Source organism: Argopecten irradians, chromosome 1 (assembly GCF_041381155.1).
Source record: "Argopecten irradians isolate NY chromosome 1, Ai_NY, whole genome shotgun sequence".
NCBI lineage: Eukaryota > Metazoa > Mollusca > Bivalvia > Pectinida > Pectinidae > Argopecten > Argopecten irradians.
Window position 1 is genome coordinate 70,413,689 of NC_091134.1, and position 27,984 is coordinate 70,441,672.

The 27,984-nt window shown below is 35.2% G+C and overlaps 1 protein-coding gene across 2 annotated transcripts; it reads left to right on the plus strand.

Moving 5' to 3' along the window:
• Positions 1–27,984, plus strand: LOC138307139 (transmembrane protein 181-like). 2 transcript variants are annotated; one of them, XM_069247770.1, is made up of 13 exons: positions 1–546; positions 2,361–2,464; positions 2,660–2,818; positions 3,021–3,163; positions 3,443–3,562; positions 4,178–4,258; positions 15,457–15,556; positions 15,751–15,878; positions 16,238–16,387; positions 16,727–16,829; positions 20,724–20,948; positions 21,468–21,534; positions 21,741–27,984. In XM_069247770.1, the coding sequence occupies exons 1-13, from the start codon at positions 410–412 to the stop codon at positions 21,817–21,819; spliced, it is 1,596 nt and encodes a 531-aa protein (XP_069103871.1). In that variant the 5' UTR covers positions 1–409; the 3' UTR covers positions 21,820–27,984. The 2 variants fall into 2 exon arrangements, with proteins under 2 accessions (XP_069103871.1, XP_069103876.1); XM_069247775.1 differs by lacking the exon at positions 1–546 and adding an exon at positions 1,199–1,335.

The following is a 27,984-nucleotide window of genomic DNA, read 5'->3' on the forward strand; positions in this document are numbered from 1 at the left end:
TCAGAAAATACTATTTTGTCACTCACGGTCATTAATAGTTAACTGTATGACATGCATTATATAGAGAACGATGGGGTAAATAATGATATCGATCTATTGATTTCCGAATCACCATGTGGTCCTTTGTCACCTTGGTCTGTGACGTCACGTTTCTCTATGATAAAGTTATGCCGAACTGAACTAATCGATTGCATTGCCATGAATATTAACCAACACTGCCTCCTGATTGGCTGTCACTGGCAGCTGTGTTCTGCTACAAGCTAGAACTACCAATACCGTCATAATTTCCAATATGGCATCCTCCACATGTTTGTGACCAGAATATGCACGTGAACTTTTCCTCTAGGAGACGTGACGAGTAACTTCTCGTCCCTTGGGTGATCTTTCGTTCTTTGTCGACTCCGCCACCATGGATAATTACTCGTTTTCGTTTCACACGCCGTCTTGGACAGACAATGCTCGTGCTTTCCTGTCACAGTTCTCTGACGTGTTCAGTGCCTTCTCCAAGTATATCTCTCCGTCTTACTACCATGACCGTTGTGAAAGGTAAGTTGAAAAGGGCTCGAATGTTGAACTGTCTTCAACTAATTAAGCTTATACACCCCTTAGTCTCAAATCCTAGTATAGACTAGAGACATATATACGTACATCACCGATAAACACAAGCCATATGGATAAACTTGTGTTTAAAGTCTTCAATTTTTTATTTATTCTGGTGATATTTAGCATATGATTCATCACCAAAAATAAACATTTTATCATTAAGTTATGGACATGCAATGGCCTGTCTGGCACAGCAGTCTTTCTATCGTACATGTATGTGTATATGCGCTATGCAATAAGACGATATACGATGTATCTGTAGTGTTCAATAATTAGTAAATACATCTGTTCGCAAGCGAACTTTTATAAATTCATTCCGAAATTCACCGTCATATTAGGTCTAAATATTTTAACAATCACTAAGCTAAAGTCTATACAAATAATCTATTGGTGATACAATTTAACATGCAAATGATGCAGTAGATTCTCTATATGTCATTGTGTTATACCAGAAACATATATACATATGTATATATGTTTCTGGTTATACACGACAGGGAAACATTTTTATGATTCTCTATTATATTATCAATTCAATAAATGTTCACGCATTTAACCACTACGTAGACTGCCGTTATCTGCAGCTGCATCTAATAGCCCCAGGCATACAAGCGTCTTAAGGACGTCGTGTTTTTAACAAATCATTGTCGCGTAGAACCTTGAAGTCAACATTGCAAAGAAAGCTTCCTCTGAGGGCACACACATTGCCAACATGGCACCAGAGATCGAATCGTAAGACTTTGATTAAGTTTTATATCATTCAACTGAATTGTATCTTAAATTTTTTTTGTTATTTGCAATAATTTTATCTGAAGTCAAAGAATGGACGTCACACTGACAGATCGAAGTATCAAAAGATGCCTCGTGTCATGTTGTTTAATCTAAGACATTTCGACCAATGATTAATGTTTCTTTTCAGATTAAGATCTCACATTTGGGTGTATAAATCATTTTCGTTTCATGGTTACTTCAAACAATGAATTATTTCAGCATGAAAATTTGCGGATACTCGTGAATATTCAAACTGTTTCTATAATCGACTTTTATTTGGTGGCCGATTTTGGACCAGTACTGTACTGTACCATTTACACTCTTTTTAACAGGCCTAATATTCAGTGTGAATTGCTTTTCACACGTAAAAAACAATTGTGGTTTGATATGAAAAAGTATAACTATAATTAACAAGGACAGAAAAACTGAATAGGTCTACTTGAAAATCCAAATATTAGTTATAGGCCTATTCCTATTTGCTCTTAAGCTTTATTCTAACTTAATTTTTGGAATTGAATATCAACGTTTGTAGTTTCCTGTATGTAATAAAGTTGATGATTTTGTGTTTTCATCATTTAAGTTTTATAGAATTATTAGTTTTTGAAACGTTAAATTACATTGTATAAGCTAAGTGAACAGATTGTCCTAATGATGTGTGGTAAAAATTGTCTAATTATAGCTTAAAATATACTTAGGAGACTTCAATATTTATGGAAAGCATATGTAAATTTTATTTAATAAAATTAAATTCAACAAAATCACTAGAAATGCAATAATTTTCTTTTGAAGGTAAACGTTGATACCGATTACTGAGAGACATGGAACCACTATGGCCAGACCAGATGTACCCTATTTACCTGTTAACATTGATTTTGATACTTTGAACACCTTTAACATATTCCCCTCTGTTTCCTTTGTTATCTCACTGAAATATTTCCATGTATGATTCATTTTGATTCAGGTTTGTTTTTCTTTTACATTTTCAGGTCTGTCCAGATGCGTCTGTATTCCCTGTCTAAGCGTCAGTTTGTCTCTGTTTTTGTGATATTCTTCTTCTGCTTCGGAATTACTGTGATGGTGGGTGTGGCAGGTAGGTTTACCTTGGTATACAACATAATCATTCATATATGTGAACTTAGACAGAAAACCTGCTATTACTTTATTTGATTTACAGAATTAAATTTAAAAAAACATTATCTCTGTTGCCTGTAGCTAATAAACTTGTTCTTTGTCTTATAAAGTTAAAGATTAATTACTGATTGCCGAACACAATGTATACTGACAGGTCCTCCTATCATAGAGACTGTGTCTCATAATGCATCCTTGATGTCTGGAAGTCAATCAACAGGGTCTGCCAGCCAGTTCAAGCTCAAGTCTCCCCCAATGTCCACATTTCACCAGCAGATGTGGTTGATTGCTCACATGACAACCAGCAATATGGGAGGTAAGACAAAAGAGATGTTTACCATTAAATCCTGCATTTTCCTTAAGAAATGGCGGAAGAAAAAATCATAAAGAGTTAGTCAGTAAGGTCAAGGCATTTCTTGTTGCTATTTATTAAAAAATAATAAGACTGATAAGAAAGTAAACCAGCTATCTATAGTTTGGTCTCACTGTTTAGTTGATATAATGTGTTGCTGTTGCAGGGTCCCGGTTCCAGGAGCCATTCGTAGTAGGTGTGGGGATCCGAGGATTTAAAGGAGATATCGACCATGGTATAATGAAGACAAAGAACCCAGAACTGAGTCCAATCGCTCATAACAGGACAAGACTTCTCAGCTGTTCACATGTGTGTATTTGATGATTTTATTGCCAATTTAAAGGTCATCTTTCAAAGTTACGCTATGTACCTGACAACATGCCAGTCTTCCTCCTCACACCAATCATATAGTACTTTTTGTGGTGAGCTATTGAAATCCATAATAATGGATTAATGGAATTATCTTTGGCAGTTACAATTTAGAGACATCTTTAGAATTTTATAAATAAATTAGAATTTGTGTTATTATGGATGTAATGAAATGCTTTATATTGTGTCCTAATATTGTTTCATTATGTTATTTTGTAGGTTTGTGACAATCTCATCCTTCTCCACCTCGGCTATTTAGATTACACTAACTACATCATCAACATAGACTTTTATGGCCTTGAGGCGACCAAGTCGAACATCAAGGATATTGTTTTCTATGTTAGTATTTCATTTGATACTTTAAGTGGTTACTAATTATAGCAATAGTTAATCGTCAGTGAATTACAATGTTTTTAAAGAAGAAATCTGTTGTGGTATTAAGAAGGCTAACAATTAAATGAATTTGAAAGTTGTAATTTTATTCACAGCTAAAATATTCTTTCACAATTAAATAATGAAGTTTTATTTGTATTCATATAAATCCGACTTTTTGATTGGCAGATTCTTTTTCTTCATTTACATATTCATGACGTCACAATAGAGACGTGGACGTTGCGTATTGATTTAGATAAAAAATTCAATGGAAAATCAATGGAATCATACATTTAAACATATTTAATTTTAGCAAGTAGTCTGAAATATTAATTATAAGCATCGATGTCACTACCTGTAATTTTTTTTTGCTTCATTGGGTTATGAAATAAATTTTGGTTGCAACTGTTGTGAGAATTCGCTACGAAGAGTCACACAGTTTGCTAACAAAATTTCTTTCATACTCTAATGAAATTTTAAAAAAAGTGACATCAATGCTTAAATAATTTTCAGCAATTTATATTTTCTTGTTCCAGACTGTTTATTTATGCTACTAAATATAAGTTGTTGTTTATTTGACAGTTTAAGAGTTACAACACCTCCTTTACCCAGCTTGAGATTTGGATCAGATTTGTGTTTGTGGTGATGACATTCCTCAGCACTGTAAGTTTTCTACTGATATTTTATTTTGACCGCATGAGTGAATAAGAAATTTAGGGGTGGGGATGGAGAGCTCATATCGTCTGTTTGAGTAAATATTAATGTACAAGTGCTTTGATAACAAAGCTGAGAAATTCCATGTGAATCTATTTTTAATATGGAAATGGAAAACAATTGCAAGTCACCAACTTAAATACAAATGTACTTGTCTAGTAGCTTGTGTAAATAAAGTATGGTTTGTATATGTTTCTTTGGAATATATGATATGAGGACTTTTTATACTATACAAATCCTGGTCCTATTTGGAGGTAGATACATGATCACAAACACAGCAAGTGAACTGAAGATAATTAAGTATTCATCAGATGTGTGCATATACTCTATATACAATCTGAATGACCTCCATCTGCGTAGTGGTGAGAGGAAACCCCAGATCTTGAGAACATCTGCCTTTATGTCAAGGATGTATGCAAACAATGTCTTATTGAACAACGTCAATAAACAGGGACACTCAACAGAACTAGCATTGTTAGCTTCATCAATAAACAGAGACACTCAATAGACCTAGCATTGTTAGCTTCATCAATAAACAGAGACACTCAATAGACCTAGCATTGTTAGCTTCATCAATAAACAGAGACACTCAACAGAAGTAGCATTGTTAGCTTCATCAATAAACAGAGACACTCAATAGACCTGGCATTGTTAGCTTCATCAATAAACAGAGACACTCAATAGACCTAGCATTGTTAGCTTCATCAATAAACAGAGATACTCAATAGACCTAGCATTGTTAGCTTCATCAATAAACAGAGACACTCAATAGAACTAGTATTTTTAGCTTCATCAATAAACAGAGACACTCAATAGACCTAGAAATATTGATAGCTTAACAGGGTTTTCTACCTTTTCTTCTCAAGTATCTGGTTTGTTTTGAAGTTGACAGGACGTGGAATGTCAAATTTTAAAGGATTTTAAACAATTTAACTTGTTATGTTTATTTGCTGGTATATTTCAATTCAAAAATCAGATTCATAGGTCTCTTCGGGTCAGATGACCTACAGTCGTCTTGTTTCGTTCGTCGTCGTCCGCGGTGCTCTGTGCGCTGTGCATTAACTTTTCACATTTTGAACTTCTTCTCAAGTTCTACCAGTGCGATTTGGATGAAATGATCCTGACATGGTCCCGACAAAGGGTTGTTATTTTTCGGGTCAATCCGAAATCCAAGATGGCCGCCACAGCCACCATCTTGAAAATACATTTTGAACTTCTTCTCAAGTTCAACCGGTGCGATTTGGCTGAAACTTACATGAAATGATCCTGACATGGTCCCGACAAAGTGTTGTTATTTTTCGGGTCAATCCCAAATCCAAGATGGCCGCCACAGCCGCCGTCTTAAAAACACATTTTGAACTTCTACTCAAGTTCTACTGGTGCGATTTGGCTGAAACTTTCATGAAATGATCCTGACATGGTCCCTCCAAAGTGTTGTTATTTTTCGGGTTAATCCGAAATCCAAGATGGTCGCCATCTTGAAAACACATTTTGAACTTCTTCTCAAGCTCTACCGGTGTGATTTGGCTGAAACTTGCATGAAATGATCCTAACATGATCCCTACAAAGTGTTATTTTTTGGATCAATCGGAAATCCAAGATGGCTGCCACAACTGTCATATTGAAAACACATTTTGAACTTCTTCTCAAGTTCTACCGGTGCGATCCTGACATGGTCCCGAAAAAGTATTGTTACATCTCTGGTTGATCCCAAATCGAAGATGGCTACCATGACACTATATCTAATTAATTTCCTATATGTTAAGGCCCTTGGGCCTCTTGTTTGAAATAAAATTTGTTGAAAATGATCCTTACATGGTCCTGACAAAGTGACACCATATATAATTAATTTTACTATTGCCAAGGTAGTCAGATGACCGTTATTTTTCTCAAAATTATAATGGTGGAAATCTGACTTAATATCTATATCATAGATTATTTGAAGATTCTAAAATATATTATATGCTGTAGATATAGCTTTAACCTTGTTTAAACATAAAAATAAACCGATATTCTAAATCACTTTGAGTATGTAATTATAAGTTGATTAAAATAGAAAATAAGATTCCTTTTTAGAAATCAATGTTAAAACAACCTGATCCAGTGGCAGCTCTGTTAATAAGCAGACAAGCAGTCAATTCTTATCAGTCGTTACAGGTGTGTTTGTATCTATATAGGTCTGCACCAGCTGTTACCAGGGCAAACACTGGTGTAAAACAATAAAACATACAGATGGTAGCTATACACATCATAGATAAAATTAACATCCACTTAAAACATTGATCCAGCTATATATGGGATTGCTCCTAACTCTTTGATACATTATGTTATGTGTTTATTATTTGTTTTATTTGTACTGTTATAGGAAGGTCCTATAAATAGCAGTATATACAGGAAGGTCCTATAAATAGCAATATATACAGGAAGGTCCTATAAATAGCAGTATATACAGGAAGGTCCTATAAATAGCAGTATATACAGGAAGGTCCTATAAATAGCAGTATATACAGGAAGGTCCTATAAATAGCAGTATATACAGGAAGGTCCTATAAATAGCAGTATATACAGGAAGGTCCTATAAATAGCAGTATATACAGGAAGGTCCTATAAATAGCAGTATATACAGGAAGGTCCTATAAATAGCAGTATATACAGGAAGGTCCTATAAATAGCAGTATATACAGGAAGGTCCTATAAATAGCAGTATATACAGGAAGGTCCTATAAATGGCAGTATATACAGGAAGGTCCTATAAATGGCAGTATATACAGGAAGGTCCTATAAATGGCAGTATATACAGGAAGGTCCTATAAATGGCAGTATATACAGGAAGGTCCTATAAATGGCAGTATATACAGGAAGGTCCTATAAATGGCAGTATATACAGGAAGGTCCTATAAATGGCAGTATATACAGGAAGGTCCTATAAATGGCAGTATATACAGGAAGGTCCTATAAATAGCAGTATATACAGGAAGGTCCTATAAATGGCAGTATATACAGGAAGGTCCTATAAATAGCAGTATATACAGGAAGGTCCTATAAATAGCAGTATATACAGGAAGGTCCTATAAATGACAGTATATGCAGGAAGGTCCTATAAATACATTTTATATGCAGGAAGGTCCTATAAATAGCATTTTATACAGGAAGGTCCTATAAAAAGCAGTATATACAGGAAGGTCCTATAAATAGCAGTATATAGAGGAAGGTCCTATAAATAGCAGTATATACAGGAAGGTTCTATAAATAGTATATACAGCAAGGTCCTATAAATAGTAGTATATGCAGGAAGGTCCTATAAATAGCATTATATACAGGAAGGTCCTATAAAAAGCAGTATATACAGGAAGGTCCTATAAATAGCAGTATATACAGGAAGGTCCTATAAATAGCAGTATATACAGGAAGGTCCTATAAATAGCAGTATATACAGCAAGGTCCTATAAATAGCAGTATATACAGGAAGGTCCTATAAATAGCAGTATATACAGCAAGGTCCTATAAATAGCAGTATATACAGGAAGGTCCTATAAATAGCAGTATATACAGGAAGGTCCTATAAATAGCAGTATATACAGGAAGGTCCTATAAATAGCAGTATATACAGGAAGGTCCTATAAATAGCAGTATATACAGCAAGGTCCTATAAATAGCAGTATATACAGCAAGGTCCTATAAATAGCAGTATATACAGCAAGGTCCTATAAATAGCAGTATATACAGCAAGGTCCTATAAATAGCAGTATATACAGTCAAACCTCGATGATTCGAACTTCGATGAATCGAATTTCTCGCTGTATCGAACTTTTTGTCTGGTCCTGAATTTCTTCACTATATAACATTACTAACTAACCCATGTATGAATCGAAGTTTTATGAATCGAAGTTCTCGATGTATCGAACTTTTTTCATGGACCATTTGTTATAGAATCATAGGTAACTGACACTCGATGATTCGAATAAAAATTTACCTGTACAGATCAGGTGTTCGCCGATAAATTACCCCGCGGCATGCTGTCACACCTAGCTGTCTTGCGACGGCCCTTCGCCGGACAATAGGGATTATGACAGCTTGTGTTGCTAGCTTGATATCATCAAGATAATTAATATCACTAATCAGGCCGATACCCGGTGCTTTCTTTTTACAAGCTGCGTTATTAAATTATTAGTACGGCAAAGATACAGTTAGTACCATTGGTAGCGGTTTGTAGAATTTACGGAACGGTAAATAGCGAGCCACATTTTTAGTAACTCATACTCAAAACTGTTACATTGCACAACTTTGGCATAAATACTGGAGCAAATCGATCATTCTAAATCGAAGTATTTTGTAGGTGTTGTAGCGCTTTCGGTTCCTCCTTTTTAGTTTCGTTTTTACAACGTGTTTTCGTTTTTATATACATTCCGTAATATTAACCATAGCTTAAATAGTCACCAAACGAACACTTGTACATGTACATGGGTTAGGCCTACTACACGTAAGTCTTGTTTATAATATACGTATGTATTGGTAACGATAGCAATACATGTGATTAATTGCATACTTCGTTTTTTATTTTGTTTTGCTTGTGGTACACTGATTATAAAGTTTACGGAACGGAGACGACATGTACACAACTACCACAGTTGTTGGTCATGGTTAAAAAAACATTGGTCTAATTTCAACCACGAATAATTCGAAGTCTCGATGTTTCGAAGTTTTTCTGATGGTCCCTTGAACTTCGATACATCGAGGTTTGACTGTACATACATGTTGCTCTTTTTATTCTTCTCTGATTTCTGTGCCCCATTGATAATAATCTATCCTCACCAGTCCTGGAACTGTCTACATTGAGACATGACTATTTAAGTCATACAGACATCTTATTTCTTAATCTATTCTTAATATTCATCAATACATGATATCTATAGCCAAGATAATGTAGACTACCCAAATAACTGACTGAGAGTATAGACTACCCAAATAACTGACTGAGAGTATAGACTACCCAAATAACTGACTGAGAGTATAGACTACCCAAATAACTGACTGAGAGTATAGACTACCCAAATAACTGACTGAGAGTCTATGTAGACTACCCAAATAACTGACTGAGAGTATAGACTACCCAAAGAATTGACTGAGAGTCTATGTAGACTACCCAAATAACTAAGATTGACTGAGAGTTGTATAGACTACCCAAAGAATTGACTGAGAGTCTATGTAGACTACCAAAGTATTGACTGAGAGTCTATGTAGACTACCCAAAGAATGGAATGAGAGTCTATGTACAAATTATGACTAAAGTATTGACTGAGAGTCTGTATATAACTACCAAAGAATTGACTGAGAGTATGTAGATTACCAAAGAATTGATGAGAGTTATGTAGACTACCTAAAGTATTGACTGAGAGTCTATGTAGACTACCTAAAGTATTGACTGAGAGTCTATGTAGACTACCTAAAGTATGACTGAGAGTCTGTATAACTACCAAAGAATTGACTGGGAGTCTATGTAGATTACCTAAAGTATTGACTGAGAGTCTGTATAGACTACCCAAAGAATTGACTGAGAGTCTATGTAGATTACCTAAAGTATTGACTGAGAGTTTGTGAAGACTACCTAAATTATTGACTGAAAGTCTATGTAGATTACCTAAAGTATTGACTGAGAGTTGTATAGACTACACTAAAAAATTGACTGAGAGTCTATGTAGATTACCTAAAGTATTGACTGAGAGTCTATGTAGATTACCTAAAGTATTGATGAGAGTCTATGTAGATTACCTAAAGTATTGACTGAGAGTCTGTATAACTACACAAAGAATTGACTGAGAGTCTATGTAGATTACCTAAAGTATTGACTGAGAGTCTGTATAGACTACCCAAAGAATTGACTGAGAGTCTATGTAGATTACCTAAAGTATTGACTGAGAGTCTGTATAGACTACACAAAGAATTGACTGAGAGTCTATGTAGATTACCTAAAGTATTGACTGAGAGTTTATGTAGACTACCTAAAGTATTGACTGAGAGTCTATGTGATACCTAAAGTATTGACTGAGAGTCTATGTAGATACCTAAAGTATTGACTGAGAGTTTGTAGACTACCTAAAGTATTGACTGAGAGTCTATGTAGACTACCTAAAGTATTGACTGAGAGTCTATGTAGACTACCTAAAGTATTGACTGAGAGTCTATGTAGATTACCTAAAGTATTGACTGAGAGTTTATGTAGACTACCTAAATTATTGACTGAGAGTCTATGTAGATTACCTAAAGTATTTGATGATGAGTTTATGTAGATATACCTAAAGTATTGACTGGAGTTTATGTAGACTACCTAAAGTATTGACTGAGAGTCTATGTAGACTACCTAAAGTATTGACTGAGTTTATGTAGACTACCTAAAGTATTGACTGAGAGTTTATGAAGACTACCTAAAGTATTGACTGAGAGTTTATGTAGATTACCTAAAGTATTGACTGGAGTATGAGATACTAATATTGATGGAGTCTATGTAGATACCTAAAGTATTGACTGAGAGTCTATGTAGATTACCTAAAGTATTGACTGAGAGTCTATGTAGATTACCTAAAGTATTGACTGAGAGAGAGTCTATGTAGATTACCTAAAGTATTGACTGAGAGTCTATGTAGACTACCTAAAGTATTGACTGAGAGTCTATGTAGACTACCTAAAGTATTGACTGAGAGTCTATGTAGTACCTAAAGTATTGACGGATTTATGTACTACCTAAAGTATTGACTGAGAGTCTATGTAGACTACCTAAAGTATTGACTGAGTTATGTAAGACTACTAAGTTTACAAGAGTTATTAGTAATACTAAAGTATTGACTGAGAGTTTATGTAGACTACCTAAAGTATTGACTGAGAGTCTATGTAGACTACCTAAAGTATTGACTGAGAGTCTATGTAGACTACCTAAAGTATTGACTGAGAGTTTATGTAGACTACCTAAAGTATTGACTGAGAGTCTATGTAGACTACCTAAAGTATTGACTGAGAGTCTATGTAGATTACCTAAAGTATTGACTGAGAGTTTGTGAAGACTACCTAAATTATTGACTGAGAGTCTATGTAGACTACCTTAAGTATTGACTGAGAGTCTATGTAGACTACCCAAAAAATTGACCGAGAGTCTATGTAGATTACCCAAAGAATTAACTGTGAGTTTATGTAGACTACCTAAAGTATTTACTGAGAGTCTATGTAGATTTCCTAAAGTATTGACTGTGAGTTTATGTAGACTACCTAAAGTATTGACTGAGAGTCTATGTAGACTACCTAAAGTATTGACTGAGTTTATGTAGACTACCTAAAGTATTGACTGAGAGTTTATGAAGACTACCTTAAGTATTGACTGAGAGTCTATGTAGATTACCTAAAGTATTGACTGTGAGTTTATGTTGACTACCTAAAGTATTGACTGAGAGTCTATGTAGATTACCTAAAGTATTGACTGAGAGTCTATGTAGACTACCTAAAGTATTGACTGAGAGTCTATGTAGACTACCTAAAGTATTTACTGAGAGTCTATGTAGATTACCTAAAGTATTGACTGAGAGTCTATGTAGATTACCTAAAGTATTGACTGAGAGTCTATGTAGATTACCTAAAGTATTGACTGAGAGTCTATGTAGATTACCTAAAGTATTGACTGAGAGTCTATGTAGACTACCTAAAGTATTGACTGAGAGTCTATGTAGACTACCTAAAGTATTGACGGTGAGTTTATGTAGACTACCTAAAGTATTGACTGAGAGTCTATGTAGACTACCTAAAGTATTGACTGAGAGTCTATGTAGATTACCTAAAGTATTGACTGAGAGTCTATGTAGACTACCTAAAGTATTGACTGAGAGTCTATGTAGACTACCTAAAGTATTTACTGAGAGTCTATGTAGACTACCTAAAGTATTGACTGAGAGTCTATGTAGACTACCTAAAGTATTGACTGAGAGTCTATGTAGACTACCTTAAGTATTGACTGAGAGTCTATGTAGACTACCTAAAGTATTGACTGGAGTCTATGTAGACTACCCAAAGTATTGACTGAGTTTATGTAGACTACCTAAAGTATTTACTGAGAGTCTATGTAGATTACCTAAAGTATTGACTGAGAGTCTATGTAGATTACCTAAAGTATTGACTGAGAGTCTATGTAGATTACCTAAAGTATTTACTGAGAGTCTATGTAGACTACCTAAAGTATTGACTGAGAGGTCTATGTAGACTACCTTAAGTATTGACTGAGAGTCTATGTAGACTACCTAAAGTATTGACTGAGAGTCTATGTAGACTACCCAAAGAATTGACTGAGTTTATGTAGACTACCTAAAGTATTTACTGAGAGTCTATGTAGATTACCTAAAGTATTGACTGAGAGTCTATGTAGACTACCTAAAGTATTGACTGAGAGTCTATGTAGATTACCTAAAGTATTTACTGAGAGTCTATGTAGACTACCTTAAGTATTGACTGAGAGTCTATGTAGACTACCTGAAGTATTGACTGAGAGTCTATGTAGACTACCTAAAGTATTGACTGAGAGTCTATGTAGATTACCTAAAGTATTTACTGAGAGTCTATGTAGACTACCTTAAGTATTGACTGAGAGTCTATGTAGACTACCTAAAGTATTGACTGAGAGTCTATGTAGACTACCCAAAGAATTGACTGAGTTTATGTAGACTACCTAAAGTATTTACTGAGAGTCTATGTAGATTACCTAAAGTATTGACTGAGAGTCTATGTAGACTACCTAAAGTATTGACTGAGAGTCTATGTAGACTACCTGAAGTATTGACTGAGAGTCTATGTAGATTACCTAAAGTATTGACTGAGAGTCTATGTAGATTACCTAAAGTATTTACTGAGAGTCTATGTAGACTACCTTAAGTATTGACTGAGAGTCTATGTAGACTACCTAAAGTATTGACTGAGAGTCTATGTAGACTACCCAAAGAATTGACTGAGTTTATGTAGACTACCTAAAGTATTTACTGAGAGTCTATGTAGATTACCTAAAGTATTGACTGAGAGTCTATGTAGATTACCTAAAGTATTGACTGAGAGTCTATGTAGACTACCAAAGTATTGACTGAGAGTCTATGTAGACTACCTAAAGTATTTACTGAGAGTCTATGTAGACTACCTAAAGTATTTACTGAGAGTCTATGTAGATTACCTAAAGTATTGACTGAGAGTCTATGTAGACTACCTAAAGTATTGACTGAGAGTCTATGTAGACTACCTAAAGTATTGACTGATACTGATTGTGGGTTATGTAGATTACCTAAAGTATTTACTGAGAGTCTATGTAGACTACCTTAAGTATTGACTGAGAGTCTATGTAGACTACCTAAAGTATTGACTGAGAGTCTATATAGACTACCCAAAGAATTGACTGAGAGTCTATGTAGATTACCTAAAGTATTGACTGAGAGTCTATGTAGATTACCTAAAGTATTGACTGAGAGTCTATGTAGATTACCTAAAGTATTGACTGAGAGTCTATGTAGACTACCTGAAGTATTGACTGAGAGTCTATGTAGATTACCTAAAGTATTGACTGAGAGTCTATGTGGACTACCTAAAGTATTGACTGAGAGTCTATGTAGACTACCTAAAGTATTGACTGTGAGTCTATGTAGACTACTGAAGTATTGACTGAGAGTCTATGTAGATTACCTAAAGTATTGACTGAGAGTCTATGTAGATTACCTAAAGTATTTACTGAGAGTCTATGTAGACTACCTAAAGTATTGACTGAGAGTCTATGTAGACTACCTAAAGTATTGACTGAGAGTCTATGTAGACTACCCAAAGAATTGACTGAGAGTCTATGTAGATTACCTAAAGTATTTACTGAGAGTCTATGTAGATTACCTAAAGTATTGACTGAGAGTCTATGTAGACTACCTAAAGTATTGACTGAGAGTCTATGTAGATTACCTAAAGTATTTACTGAGAGTCTATGTAGACTACCTAAAGTATTTACTGAGAGTCTATGTAGATCACCTAAAGTATTTACTGAGAGTCTATGTAGATTACCTAAAGTATTGACTGAGAGTCTATGTAGATTACCTAAAGTATTTACTGAGAGTCTATGTAGACTACCTTAAGTATTGACTGAGAGTCTATGTAGACTACCTAAAGTATTGACTGAGAGTCTATGTAGACTACCCAAAGAATTGACTGAGTTTATGTAGACTACCTAAAGTATTTACTGAGAGTCTATGTAGATTACCTAAAGTATTGACTGAGAGTCTATGTAGATCACCTAAAGTATTGACTGAGAGTCTATGTAGATTACCTAAAGTATTTACTGAGAGTCTATGTAGACTACCTAAAGTATTTACTGAGAGTCTATGTAGATTACCTAAAGTATTGACTGAGAGTCTATGTAGATCACCTAAAGTATTGACTGAGAGTCTATGTAGATTACCTAAAGTATTGACTGAGAGTCTATGTAGATTACCTAAAGTATTGACTGAGAGTCTATGTAGACTACCTGAAGTATTGACTGAGAGTCTATGTAGACTACCTGAAGTATTGACTGAGAGTCTATGTAGACTACCTGAAGTATTGACTGAGAGTCTATGTAGACTACCTAAAGTATTGACTGAGAGTCTATGTAGACTACCTAAAGTATTGACTGAGAGTCTATGTAGACTACCTAAAGTATTGACTGAGAGTTTATGTAGACTACCTAAAGTATTGACTGAGTTTATGTAGACTACCTAAAGTATTGACTGAGAGTCTATGTAGACTACCTAAAGTAATGACTGAGAGTCTATGTAGACTACCTAAAGTATTGACTGAGAGTCTATGTAGACTACCTAAAGTATTGACTGAGAGTCTATGTAGACTACCTAAAGTATTGACTGAGAGTCTATGTAGACTACCTGAAGTATTGACTGAGAGTCTATGTAGATTGCCTAAAGTATTGACTGAGAGTCTATGTAGACTACCTGAAGTATTGACTGAGAGTCTATGTAGACTACCTGAAGTATTGACTGAGAGTCTATGTAGATTGCCTAAAGTATTGACTGAGAGTCTATGTAGACTACCTGAAGTATTGACTGAGAGTTTATGTAGATTACCTAAAGAACTGACTTTTAGTCTGTGTTAAATTGCAGTGTTTGTTTGCCCATTCTCTGAGGAAGTTTTCTATGAGAGATTGGTCTATAGAGCAGAAATGGATCTCAGTTCTGTTGCCCCTGCTTCTCCTCTACAACGGTAAGTGTCTTTAGTATGGGCACGCTAACCAGAACAACTTTCCAGCAATAAACACAGTGATTTAACGCTTATCTCTTAATGTCATTAGCCAAAATCATTTCATAACATTTTAACATAACTGGCTAAGTGTTATGTGAAAAATATTAGCTTTGTTTGAGTAAAACACCGGTGTACATGTGATTTGCTGTTTCCAGATCCATTATTTCCAATGACATTCCTAGTAAATAGCTGGGTGCCAGGAATCATGGATGGAATTTTCCAGGCCACTTTCCTCTGTGGACTTCTCATGTTTTGGCTGTGTATTTATCATGGTGTTCGACAGGTGAGTAAAATATTCATCCTGATCATTAATTTGTTTTGCATATTTTGAAGTAGAAAAAGGAAGCAAACAATATGATCAAAGATTTCAGGAGTTAACTACAGCTCTCAGGATTTCTTAGTTAACCAGATTTATGTTACTATGAAATGCAATATCATTAGACTAAGAAACTCATCAAGCGACAAACATTTATTTCATTTTACTGTAAAGTCATCCTATAAAATTTTTCAATGCTTACCTCCCCTTAATGCATTCTTTCATGCTTAGAATGTTTGTCAGAAATGAGATTCGTTTGATTCTGACAGTGACATTGTTTTTAATATTTCTTTGATGTATAAAACTGTAAAATTGTGTTTTTGCAGACTGACCGCAGATTTGCCAAATTTTACCTGCCAAAATTAATCATTGTTGGTCTGATCTGGATCACAGCTGTTACTTTGGCCTCATGGCAGGGCTACAACGAGCTACAGGATCCCACATACTATTACCGACTAGACACCACCAACTTCATGGTACGTGTAAAAGTAATGTAAGCTTAAGTTCACATTTTTGATTCAAAAGTTAACTATGATATAAAAGAATCGTCATAACTGAGGGAAGTTTGTTATAGCTAATATTCTTTTTAAAAGATTAAATTGATCCAAATTGAGGATTAAAATTGATATTCCATTACAGTTGTAATCAGCTGATATTGGTGTAAAGCCTTTTCATCTTACGGAAGCTTTACTATCGTTAAGTGATTTAAAAAATAATGAAAAGTTTTGTAAAACTGTTTTGATCTTCCTTACATATGACATTACCTCCTGAATGATTCTAACATATTTGATATTACATTCCTTGTTTTGTTACAGGGATTTAAGATTTTCTTTTTCATCGTTGGTGGTCTCTATCTGTTGTACCTACTGTATCTGCTGGTGAGAGCCTATGCCGAACTTAGATCGATGCCTTATTTTGGTGAGTCTGTGTAGTATAACGATGCATTGATATGAAAATTTAATTTAAAGATTTAAGTAAGCTATGTATAATACAGAGGATTCCGCTTATTTGCATAGGTCATTTTCCAGAAGAAAATATGCAAATAACCGGAGTATTCGAATAGGCGGAGATGACATTTTGCACCTTTGTTTGATCCCACACATATGTATGTGAATAGGCAAATAGATATCGTTTCGTTTACTTGATAAATACGTAAATTATTTACACTTAAAACGAACCACAAGTAATTATTTTCGAAGTTGTATATCGATTTTAATTGTTTAATAACAAAAAATATTCCAATATTAGATTCTTGTTTACGTTAGATCGACACGTGAATATTTGAGAAACAGCTAAACGATCGATATCAAATGCAATTAGATTCTACTAAACAGGATTGGATTTGTGTCTACAATTCTAAACCTAAATAATAAACAAATTTACGTACATTTGCCTGGCAAAATAAACTTACGATCGTGATTAAACTTCAAAGTGCCGATCAACTAGTAGTGTTGCTTTTACACATGTGCATATGAATTCGAAAATGGCGGCAGGTGATGAAGCCATGCGTTCATTCGACCTAAATGTCTTTTGAGAATTCTCCCTGTATTGTTAGCTCACCTGGTCCAAAGGACCGAGGTGAGCTTATGGGATACCGCAGCGTCCGTCGTCCGGCGTCCGTCAACAATCGACTTCTTCTCCATAACCGCTGGTCGGATTTCAATAAAATTTGACTGGTAATATCCTTATGGGCTACTAACTGAAAATTGTACAAATGATGGGGCTGACCCCCCGGGGGCCTGAGGGGCGGGGCCAAAAGGGGTCAATTTGGCTATTTCCATATAAACGACTTCTTCTCTGAAACCAAGCATGGGATAGCACCCATAATGCAATGGTAGCATCATTATAGGGTGGGGATTCAAAATTGTACAAATAATGGGGCTGACCCCCCGGGGGCCTGAGGGGCGGGGTCAAAAGGGGTCAATTTGGCTATTTCCATATAAACGACTTCTTCTCTGAAACTAAGTATGGTATAGCACCCATAATGCAATGGTAGCATCCTTATAGGGTGGGGATTCAAAATTGTGCAAATGATAGGGCTGACCCCCCGGGGGCCTGAGGGGCGGGGTCAAAAGGGGTCAATTTGGCTATTTCCATATAAATGACTTCTTCTCTGAAACCAAGCATGGGATAGCACCCATAATGCAATGGTAGCATCCTTATAGGGTGGGGATTCAAAATTGTGCAAATGATAGGGCTGACCCCCCGGGGGCCTGAGGGGCGGGGTCAAAAGGGGTTAATTTGGCTATTTCCATATAAACGACTTCTTCTCAACTAAGTATGGTATAGCACCCATAATGCAATGGTAGCATCCTTATAGGGTGGGGATTAAAAAATGTGCAAATGATAGGGCTGAACCCCTGGGGGCCTGAGGGGCGGGGTCAAAAGGGGTCAATTTGGCTATTTCCATATAAATGACTTCTTCTCTGCAACTAAGCATGGTGTAGCACCCATTATGCAATGGAAGCATCCTTATAGGGTGGGGATTCAAAATTGTGCAAATGATAGGGCTGACCCCGGGGGGGCCTGAGGGGCGGGGTCAAAAGGGGTCAATTTGGCTATTTCCATATAAATGACTTCTTCTCTGCAACTAAGCATGGTATAGCACCCATAATGCAATGGTAGCATCCTTGTAGGCTGGGGATTCCAAATTGAGCAAATGATAGGGCTGACCCCCCTGGGGCCTGAGGGGCGGGGTCAAAAGTGGTCAATTTCCATATAAATGACTTTTTCTCTGCAACTTAACATGGGATTGTGCTCATAATGCAATGGTTACATCCTTATAGGGTTTGGATTCAAAATTTTGCAAATGATGGGGCTGACCCCCCGGGAGCCTGAAGGGTGGGGTCAAAAGGGGTCAATTTAGCTATTTCCATATAAACGACTTCTTCTCTGCAACTAAGAATGGAAGAGCACTTATAATGCAATGGTAGCATCCTTATAGGGTTGGGATTTGAAATTGTACAAATGATTGGGCTGACCCCGGGGCCTTAAACGGCAATAGATGCAAGGTCAAAAAGGTCAATTAGGCTACTATTTTCATATAAATTACTTTGTCTCTGAACCTATGTATTGGATAGCATATTTGTATGGTATCAATAGCATCATTGTATGGTTGTGATTCAAAATTAAACTTTGGGAGTCAATTTTGCTTATTTTTCTAATTGTCAGATTCTTGTGATAATTACTAACAAAAAACCAGGTGAGCGATACAGGCCCTCTGGGCCTCTTATTGATCTATACGGCGAATAGCTTGATAACATTTCAGAAACTAATGCATATTCAAGTAGCAATGAAACAATTAACGTAGCAAGTATCTTTTGTATCCTAAGCTTACATACTGTATGAAACTTGCGGTAGTCATTGCATGCCGACTTTGCATGCTTTTATGTCTCGTTCAACGAGACGCTTAATACGCACATGTCTGTCGTAGTCAACAAGACTCTGATTGAACGAGACTACTCATGAATGGCGATTGTTGTAAAAGTCTATGCAAATACACAGAGTTTAAAAACAAAGATAAAGAAGGAAAAATTGGGACCGCAGAATTTTATGCAAATAACCGAAATATTCAAATAACCGTTATTCGATTATGTGGAGTCCTCTGTATATATAAATTGATATTATAATTGACCAATGTGAATATGTCTTCAGGCAGTTGATTCAGGGACATCATCTAGTCCATATAGGAAGTCAGTTCATAAATAGGAAGTTGTTATTCAATCATTGCCTGACATAATTTTAGGAAATCGTGACCTATACACCATTCCTGCTTCCTGGTATAGAATATATACGAGACTCGAGATATTCTTTAAACACACTCCACAGACACTCCACAGATACTCCGGACACAACATACACTACAGACATGACACACTTCACACCAGACACCTCTACAGATACCAACATTAGGAAGCATGGAAATTAATTGTAGGAACATGTATTTTAGTAGACGGAGAAGTTATGATTGTAATTCCCGTCAGGATGTATAGGACTATATGGTCCTTTATCCACTGTACTAAGTATATATATGGAACCAAATAAAAACTATGCAACTGAAAGTCAACGCCTCCATCATCATTCAACTACATCGACATGAACATCACAAGCAACATCAAGCCTTCCAACTCCATTTTAAAGAAAAGACATTTCATTATATCTGATGTAACCAGGCTTGGTGTCATTATATCTATATTGTTACTACAACCGACACAAATAGTGTGGTCTATCACTCCGTAGTATTTCAGCACCACAGAACCTGGCTTAACGTTGGTAAAACAATGGGGTTTTAAAATTCTAAACAAAAATCATTTGATAATCAAAGGGAATCAAACATAGAATAAGATAATTTACAATAGGAATTTTCCACACACTCATTAAAAAGAATTTATTGTAGATATCACTTCATGGTTTTCTCTTGAAATCATTCACGTAACCATAATTTTATGAAAATTAGGATTTATGGTTTCACAAATATGTGAAACCATAAATCTTAATTTTCATGAAGTTATGGTTCTATTTTTGGAAAATCCAAATTAAAATGGTTGTTTTTTCTGATTTCCCATATTTTAAAAGTTGTACTTTGCGATTTCCCATAATTTAAAAGTGGTACTTTGTGATTTCCCATATTTTAAAAGTTGTACTTTTTGATTTCCCATATTTCAAAGTTGTACTTTGTGATTTCCCATATTTTAAAAGTTGTACTTTCTGATTTCCCATATTTTAAAAGTTGTACTTTGTGATTTCCCATATTTTGAAAGTTGTACTTTATGATTTCTCGTATTTTAAAAGTTGTATTTTTTAATTTTCCAGATGTCCGATTGAAGTTCATGACACTGCTGATGTTGATTGTGCTGTCAATAAGTGTGACTATAACAGTGATGAGATTTGGTGCAGCAGCCCTCCAGGACAACTTTGTCGCAGAACTCTCCACAAACTACGAAAACTCTATAGAATTTGTGTCATTTTATGGCCTCCTAAATTTCTATATGTACACAATGGCATTTGTGTACTCACCCTCCAAAAACGCGCAGTTTGGTGAGTAGATAGAACAAATAAACATTACATCTGTTAGAATTCAGGGTGACAATTAAAGAAAAGCTATTTCATGATTGTTGCATATTGGTATTCAGCATAAAGTGTAATACATTAAGGGACATTCATAGTTTTTACCTTCAAAGTACAGCTGCTAGAAATATACAACACAAAAGTAAGAGTTATCACTCTTTGTTCTATGGTGGTTGATGCTTACTATTCAAAACTCCTGATAATCTAAATTGAATATCATTATATTCATGTCTGTCTTGAATATCCCTATATTTATATCTGTTGAATATCACTATTTTATATCAGTGTTGAATACCCCTATATTTATATCTGTGTTGAATATCGCTATATTTATGTCAATGTTGAATATTCCTATATTTACATCTGTGTCAAATATCACTATATTTATATCTGTGTTGAATATCCTTATATTTATGTCTATGTTGAATATCGCTATTTATGTGTTGTGGAATATCACTATATTATTTTTGTGTTGTATCATATTGTCAGAGAGTAACTTGAAGGATAATCCAGCCATTTCCATGTTGAACGATTCAGATGAGGAGGTGCATTATGGGTAAGTTGTTATTCTCCAAAAACCTACAGCACAAGTAGAATTCTGATACCATCATAATTTCAAAATTGTGTAATACATCTGATATTTTATGGTGAGAATGTAAACAAATGTTTTTTTGGCATTGTCACTTTGCCTTCATCTCTTAGACATTTAACATACAATTGGATTAGCTGGGACTGTTGTATTGACTAGTCTGTTATTTATAGATCTGACCAAGAGGAGGCAACTCTCAACAATCACCATGTCAGTCGCTACCATGACTCAGAGGAGGAGACTTTTCGATAGGACAGCTGCCAGACATCTCACCCGAAGAAGCCCAGATCTTGGAAGGTTACTGTCAATCTGGCCATTTTGAGGGGATCCTGTTTTTGGCTATTTTAGTATATAATGCTGAAGTATTGAAATATTTTTCATATGATATTCTCTTCCTGACAGTTTTCCTAAACTACACATTTTGGAAATAATTTATCTTCATTAAATTGGAACTAAAAGAATGTAAAAGTATGTGACAGTGGGTTGTAATAAGTTGACTTGATAACATTCCGAGTGGATAGCCTGCTGTTCGGGGTGAGATCAACATTCCAATGGTTTATAGTGGCTAACATATCAAAAGTGATTGGAATGTCAAAAATAATTCATATTTAAAGTTGTGTCGTAGTTATAATACTGAAATTTTAACCTTGTCCATTAATATGTAAACAAAATCAAGATATGAATATTAAAGTAAAGTTTAGTTGAAAGCATGTCATATTTTTATAAGTGCTATGATTTTAATGAATATTGTTGTTTGTTGAAAGGATGTTCTTTCTAAATGGATATGATCTTTGACTTTTGAAAATATAACAGTGTAACTTGTCTATACAGGATGTCTCAGGGACCAGAATATTTGGTCGATGAAGTCAGGTTTCCAGTTTATACAGATATTAATTACTATAAATTAAGAAGGAAATTCTACACAAAAATGCTGGAATAGACAGTATTTGGATTAGACAAGTCATACTGTACAATGTTTAGGTGTAATAAACGAAGGAAAGTTTTGCTCTCTGTTCTTTAGTCCACTTTTGAGTGGAGGAGAACAATTACATATACTTCATAGCTTTACTATGTATCCTTGGTGCTTATATTGGGTAATAATTCAATTTACGAGCATTTTCATTGGCTTAAAAATTTACTTTATCAGCCCATACAGGAAAAAATTGCGTCGCTGTTTGTGACGTTGCTTATGATTGGCTGAGATGACGGCGTAATGATTTCATAGACAAAAGAGTCCCAAAATGAATTCTGAATATTGAAGAGATTATCTTTAGTAAATTGAATTATAAAGATTAATTTGAATAGATTTTTTATGTTATGGAGATATAACACAAAAATCTGAGTGTACTCTCATCATAAACTGCTTCGCGGTTTATTTAGAGTACACTCAGATTTTGGTGTTATATCTCCATAACATGAAAATCTATTCAAGTTAATCCTTAAAGGTTTCCTGTTCTCTGGCAGAATGGAGAAGATTTTAGGACTAGTGGTTGGGAGGAGGGGAACACTAAGGCTGTTTTGTCTTTAAAAAGAACTAAAACTAAAAAAGATAATAAGATACCTCTTCAATTTAGAAAGGGAAAATGGTTGATTAAAATAATTTTTGTTGAACAAAAAGCAACAATGTCAAATTTTCACAACTCCTTTGTTACTAAAACCTAGTATTTTGGTTATAAAATTTTATTTCTAACTTAACATAGATAAAATCGAGGTTGTTACAGAAATACATGACATGTTGTATTTGAAATATGATTACAGTGGAACCTCCCGAAACCGATCATGGTCGGTGCATATAATTTCGGCCCGTTTAGAGAGGGTTCGGTTTGGAGAAGTGAACCGAATACCGATCATCACGATCCGGATTTAATCGATCGGAAGTCGTTTTTTACACTAGTGCACCGCATGTATGCCTAGTGTTCGTTAAAACCGACCGATATTGATTGTTAATGTGAATGTTATCACAAAAGAGAGAATCATACGTTTAAAAGGAATGGATTACAGCAAACTTGACTTTGTTACCGCTTATAAACGTAGTTTAGTTAGTTAGTTGCGTGAATGTTCTTGGGGATGTTCTCGACTGCAACCTACATACGACCGATCGCTTCCGGTTACGTCAAGAATCAAATTATATGGTCTAATTACACGATGATCAGTTGATGCCGGTCATTATATGACAGTCATTTTCTAAAACAATACATGGCTTCGGCTTCTTTATACAGATAATTTACGTTATCCGACAACTACATGTATAAATAAAAAAACGTGTGAATTGAATACGAAACTTTCTCTTTATTACTAGCTCTGCTTGTTTTTCCTACAGTAAACAAACCGCGTGCACATGGTAGACCTTCGTTAGATATCTAAACAATAGACATGATTAAATAATTACACCACGATCTCGGGTATAATTACCGTGTACCTATAGCCTTCACATCTTATACATGCCCAAGGACATGGCATGCAACAACTATGGTACAGGTACGTGTGTATTTCACGGTCGGTTGATCAGACCTCAATGCAATCTATCGGTGTCGCTCAGGTAAGGCCGGTTTTCAGAAGTGTATTTTAGTTACATTTGACTATTCTGATCTCAAAATCGGTCCGGTATTTGGAATTGGGAGGGATCGGTTTTGGGAAGTTTTATATACTATTAATAAAGAGGAATTAATTCCGTACATGACATTCATGTTCGGTTTCTAGAGGTGATCGGTTTTGAGAAGGTTCGGTTTTGGGAGGTTCCACTGTATTATAAAATATGCATAGCGGGGATATACATTTTCAAATATGCTGCTTCTGCATTAATAATTTATGTTACACAAACCTCTGTTGTGTTGAAGTCAGGTGAAGTGATATATAAATGATGTGAAATCCACGTGGACCAAACAATTTTCATGCAATATTTACCCAAACTTGAAACATTATCTTTCTTCTTTTGATCTCCATTTCATACACGTTACGATTTACAATTAATGCAATTTGTTGATATTTTAACTAGATTTGAACAAATCGTAGCTTCAAAGATCTGAAAGCATTTCCATACAGAATTAAACGGAACAAATATAAGTGATAGTTATATATGGAGACAATCTTATTAGAGTAGTATATGTGCATATATGTATATTATTGTTTTTACTGCTTATTTCCTGCCATTATTCTTCTAGTCATTCAATCATCAATAACTTTTAATTATTTGTATTTTTTTTCATTTAAGATGAATAACTATCTGCAAAAATGAAATGTGGAATCAAATATTCTGGCAACACCACATTTTAAGATGGAAGGAATGAAAAAAAAAACTTAATTAGAACCAAATTAATGAGAGTAAATATATCTATCATTGCCTGTACCTGTACACAAACTTCCATTTTAATCTGATCATTGATTTATTCCTAATACTAAAAGTTTTGCATGCTTATAACATATCATTTATGGTAACAGCGACTCATGTATTTTGTTACAAGCTGGACCTTTGTTATTGGGAATAGCTTAATTTGTGGTAACAGCGACTCATGTATTTTGTTACAAGCTGGACCTTTGTTATTGGGAATAGCTTAATTTGGTGAATTGTAAAAAAGAAACTATATTGTGTTTGCCTTGCATTTTGTTTTCAAGTCTCATGGAAATTAAACAAGTTTCAGTCATATGAAGACTTTGGTTTAGGAACTTGTCAACATATTGGTATCGTAGTCAAAAGAAATGTGCAATTTTAAATTTACGATATTTTGATTTTAATTTGTTTTACATCATTGTTTTTATTTAAATTGAATTAGAACTTGTTTGGTTATTCCATGTGAAAAGGTCGTTTTAGTTTGGTCAACATTTCGTGAAATTGTTTTGTGTTTCACAGCATGGAATGCGTGTTCAGGAAGGGAGATAACTTACCAAGGGAGATAACTTGTATTTGGTACAATATTCAAAGATGCTCCACCGCCGACAGAGCATAAATGGTGTTCATCATTTGAACAAGAACTGGTGTCTAATCATGTTTATATATGTCTAATTAACACAAAAAATAATGAAAAAAAAAAAATTATGCCTTTGGTGCATGGGCAATCAGTTCTTCATTCCATATAGGATATAGTGCCACGGAATTTTTTCGGGATGCAATTAATTATTTTTTAGCTCACCTGGTCCGAAGGACCGAGGTGAGCTTATGGGATACCCCGGCGTCCGGCGTCCGTCAACAATCGACTTCTTCTCCATAACCGCTGGTCGGATTTCAACAAAATTTGACTGGTAGCATCCTTATGGGCTACTAACTTAAAATTGTACAAATGATGGGGCTGATCCCCCGGGGGCCTGAGGGGCGGGGCCAAAAGGGGTCAATTTGGCTATTTCCATATAAACGACTTCTTCTCTGAAACCAAGCATGGGATAGCACCCATAATGCAATGGTAGCATCCTTATAGGGTGGGGATTCAAAATTGTATAAATGATGGGGCTGACCCCCCAGGGGCCTGAGGGGTGGGGTCAAATGGGGTCAATTTGGCTATTTCCATAAAAACGACTTCTTCTCTGAAACTAAGCTAGAGATAGCACTCATAATGCAATGGTAGTATCGTTATAGGGTGGGGATTCAAAATTGTACAAATGATGAGGCTGACCCCCGGGGGGCCTGAGGGGCGGGGTCAAAGGGGGTCAATTTGGCTATTTCCATATAAACGTCTTCTCTGAAACCAAGCATGGTATAGCACCCATAATGTAATGGTAGTATCCTTATAGGATGGGGATTCAAAATTGTGCAAATGATAGGGCTGACCCCTCTGGGGGCTTGAGGGGCGGGGTCAAAAGGGGTCAATTTGGCTTTTTCCATATAAATGACTTCTTCTCTGCAACTAAGCGTGGGTATAGCACCCATAATGCAATGGTAGCATCCTTATAGTGTGGGGATTCAAAATTGTGCAAATGATAGGGCTGACCCCCCAGGGGCCTGAGGGGCGGGGTTAAAAGGGGTCAATTTGGTTATTTCCATATAAACGACTTCTTCTCTGCAACTAAGCATGGAATAGCACCCATAATGCAATGGTAGCATCCTTATAGGGTGTGGATTCCAAATTGTGCAAATGATAGGGCTGACCCCCGAGGGCCTGAGGGGCGGGGTCAAAAGTGGTCAATTTCCATATAAATGACTTTTTCTCTACAGCTTAACATGGGATTACGCTCATAATGCAATGGTTACATCCTTATAGGGTTTGGATTCAAAATTTTGCAAATGATGGGGCTGACCCCCCGGGGGCCTGAAGGGTGGGGTCAAAAGGGGCTAATTTAGCTACATGTATTTCCATATAAACGACTTCTTCTCTGCAACTAAGAATGGAAGAGCACTTATAATGCAATGGTAGCATCCTTATAGGGTTGGGATTTGAAACTGTACAAATGATAGGGCTGACCCCCGGGGCCTTAGACGGCAATAGATGCAAGGTCAAAAAGGTCAATTAGGCTACTACTTTCATATAAATTACTTTGTTTCTGAACCTATGTATTGGATAGCATATTTGTATGGTATCAATAGCATCATTGTATGGTTGTAATTCAAAATTAAACTTTGGGAGTCAATTTTGCTTATTTTTCTAATTGTCAGATTCTTGTGATAATTACTAACAAAAAACCAGGTGAGCGATACAGGCCCTCTGGGCCTCTTGTTATATTTTTAACTTAAAATAAAATCAGAAGCTCAAACTTTTTAATGGTGTAAAGTAAGTTATTAAATGAAGAAAAATACTAAATCGTCTGCTCCTGTTTTTGATAGTGAAAAAATACTATTTGTCAGCAGTGGAGCATCTTTGAAGAAAATCATTTTTCAAGCACACAGATTTAAAATATGATATAAATGTATGATATATTCTAAAATGTTATATATATATATGTAACTTTAACATAAGACATCTTAACAATGTGTATGTGAAACACCCTTAATATGTTTTGTCCCAGATGAAAAAATTATCTAAAGAATTTTTCTGCCCGAAATTTAAATCTAGTTTGAATACTTTTACGACCACATGGTGTTTTTTTTTTTTTTTTTTTTTTGTTAGAGACAGCCAACAGGATATGGTGTTTCAGTAGTTGTTTATAAAGTGATTTTTAAGTTATAAATTGTATTTAAATTTAATTTAATTTACTGTCAGATTTCATTACAACAGTCATATAAACATTGCGTTGTAGTATTATTATAATGAATTATTTAATTAAGTTTGTAAGATATTATTTGTGTTTTTCTTGCCGTAGGATCAATGTACATTTTCTATATGTGTCAGGTGTTTTTATCTAATAACATACTATTTATTCTGATTTAATGCCGTTTTTTATGTTCTATAAATGAAATCCTAGAGTTTACACTTGATCAGCTACAGAAGTCAGGGCAGTGGGAGGACTTGGAAGATGATGTAATCACTTATTCTGATTTATAATTGTTGTATT

Bases quoted from the DNA above. Each gene is read 5' to 3' on its own strand.
- LOC138307139 (XM_069247770.1), top strand. From the start codon at position 410: ATGGATAATTACTCGTTTTCGTTTCACACGCCGTCTTGGACAGACAAT. The intron at 4,259-15,456 runs GTAAGTTTTCTA...GTTAAATTGCAG, and splicing joins TGATGACATTCCTCAGCACT to TGTTTGTTTGCCCATTCTCT. The intron at 15,879-16,237 runs GTGAGTAAAATA...GTGTTTTTGCAG, and splicing joins TTTATCATGGTGTTCGACAG to ACTGACCGCAGATTTGCCAA.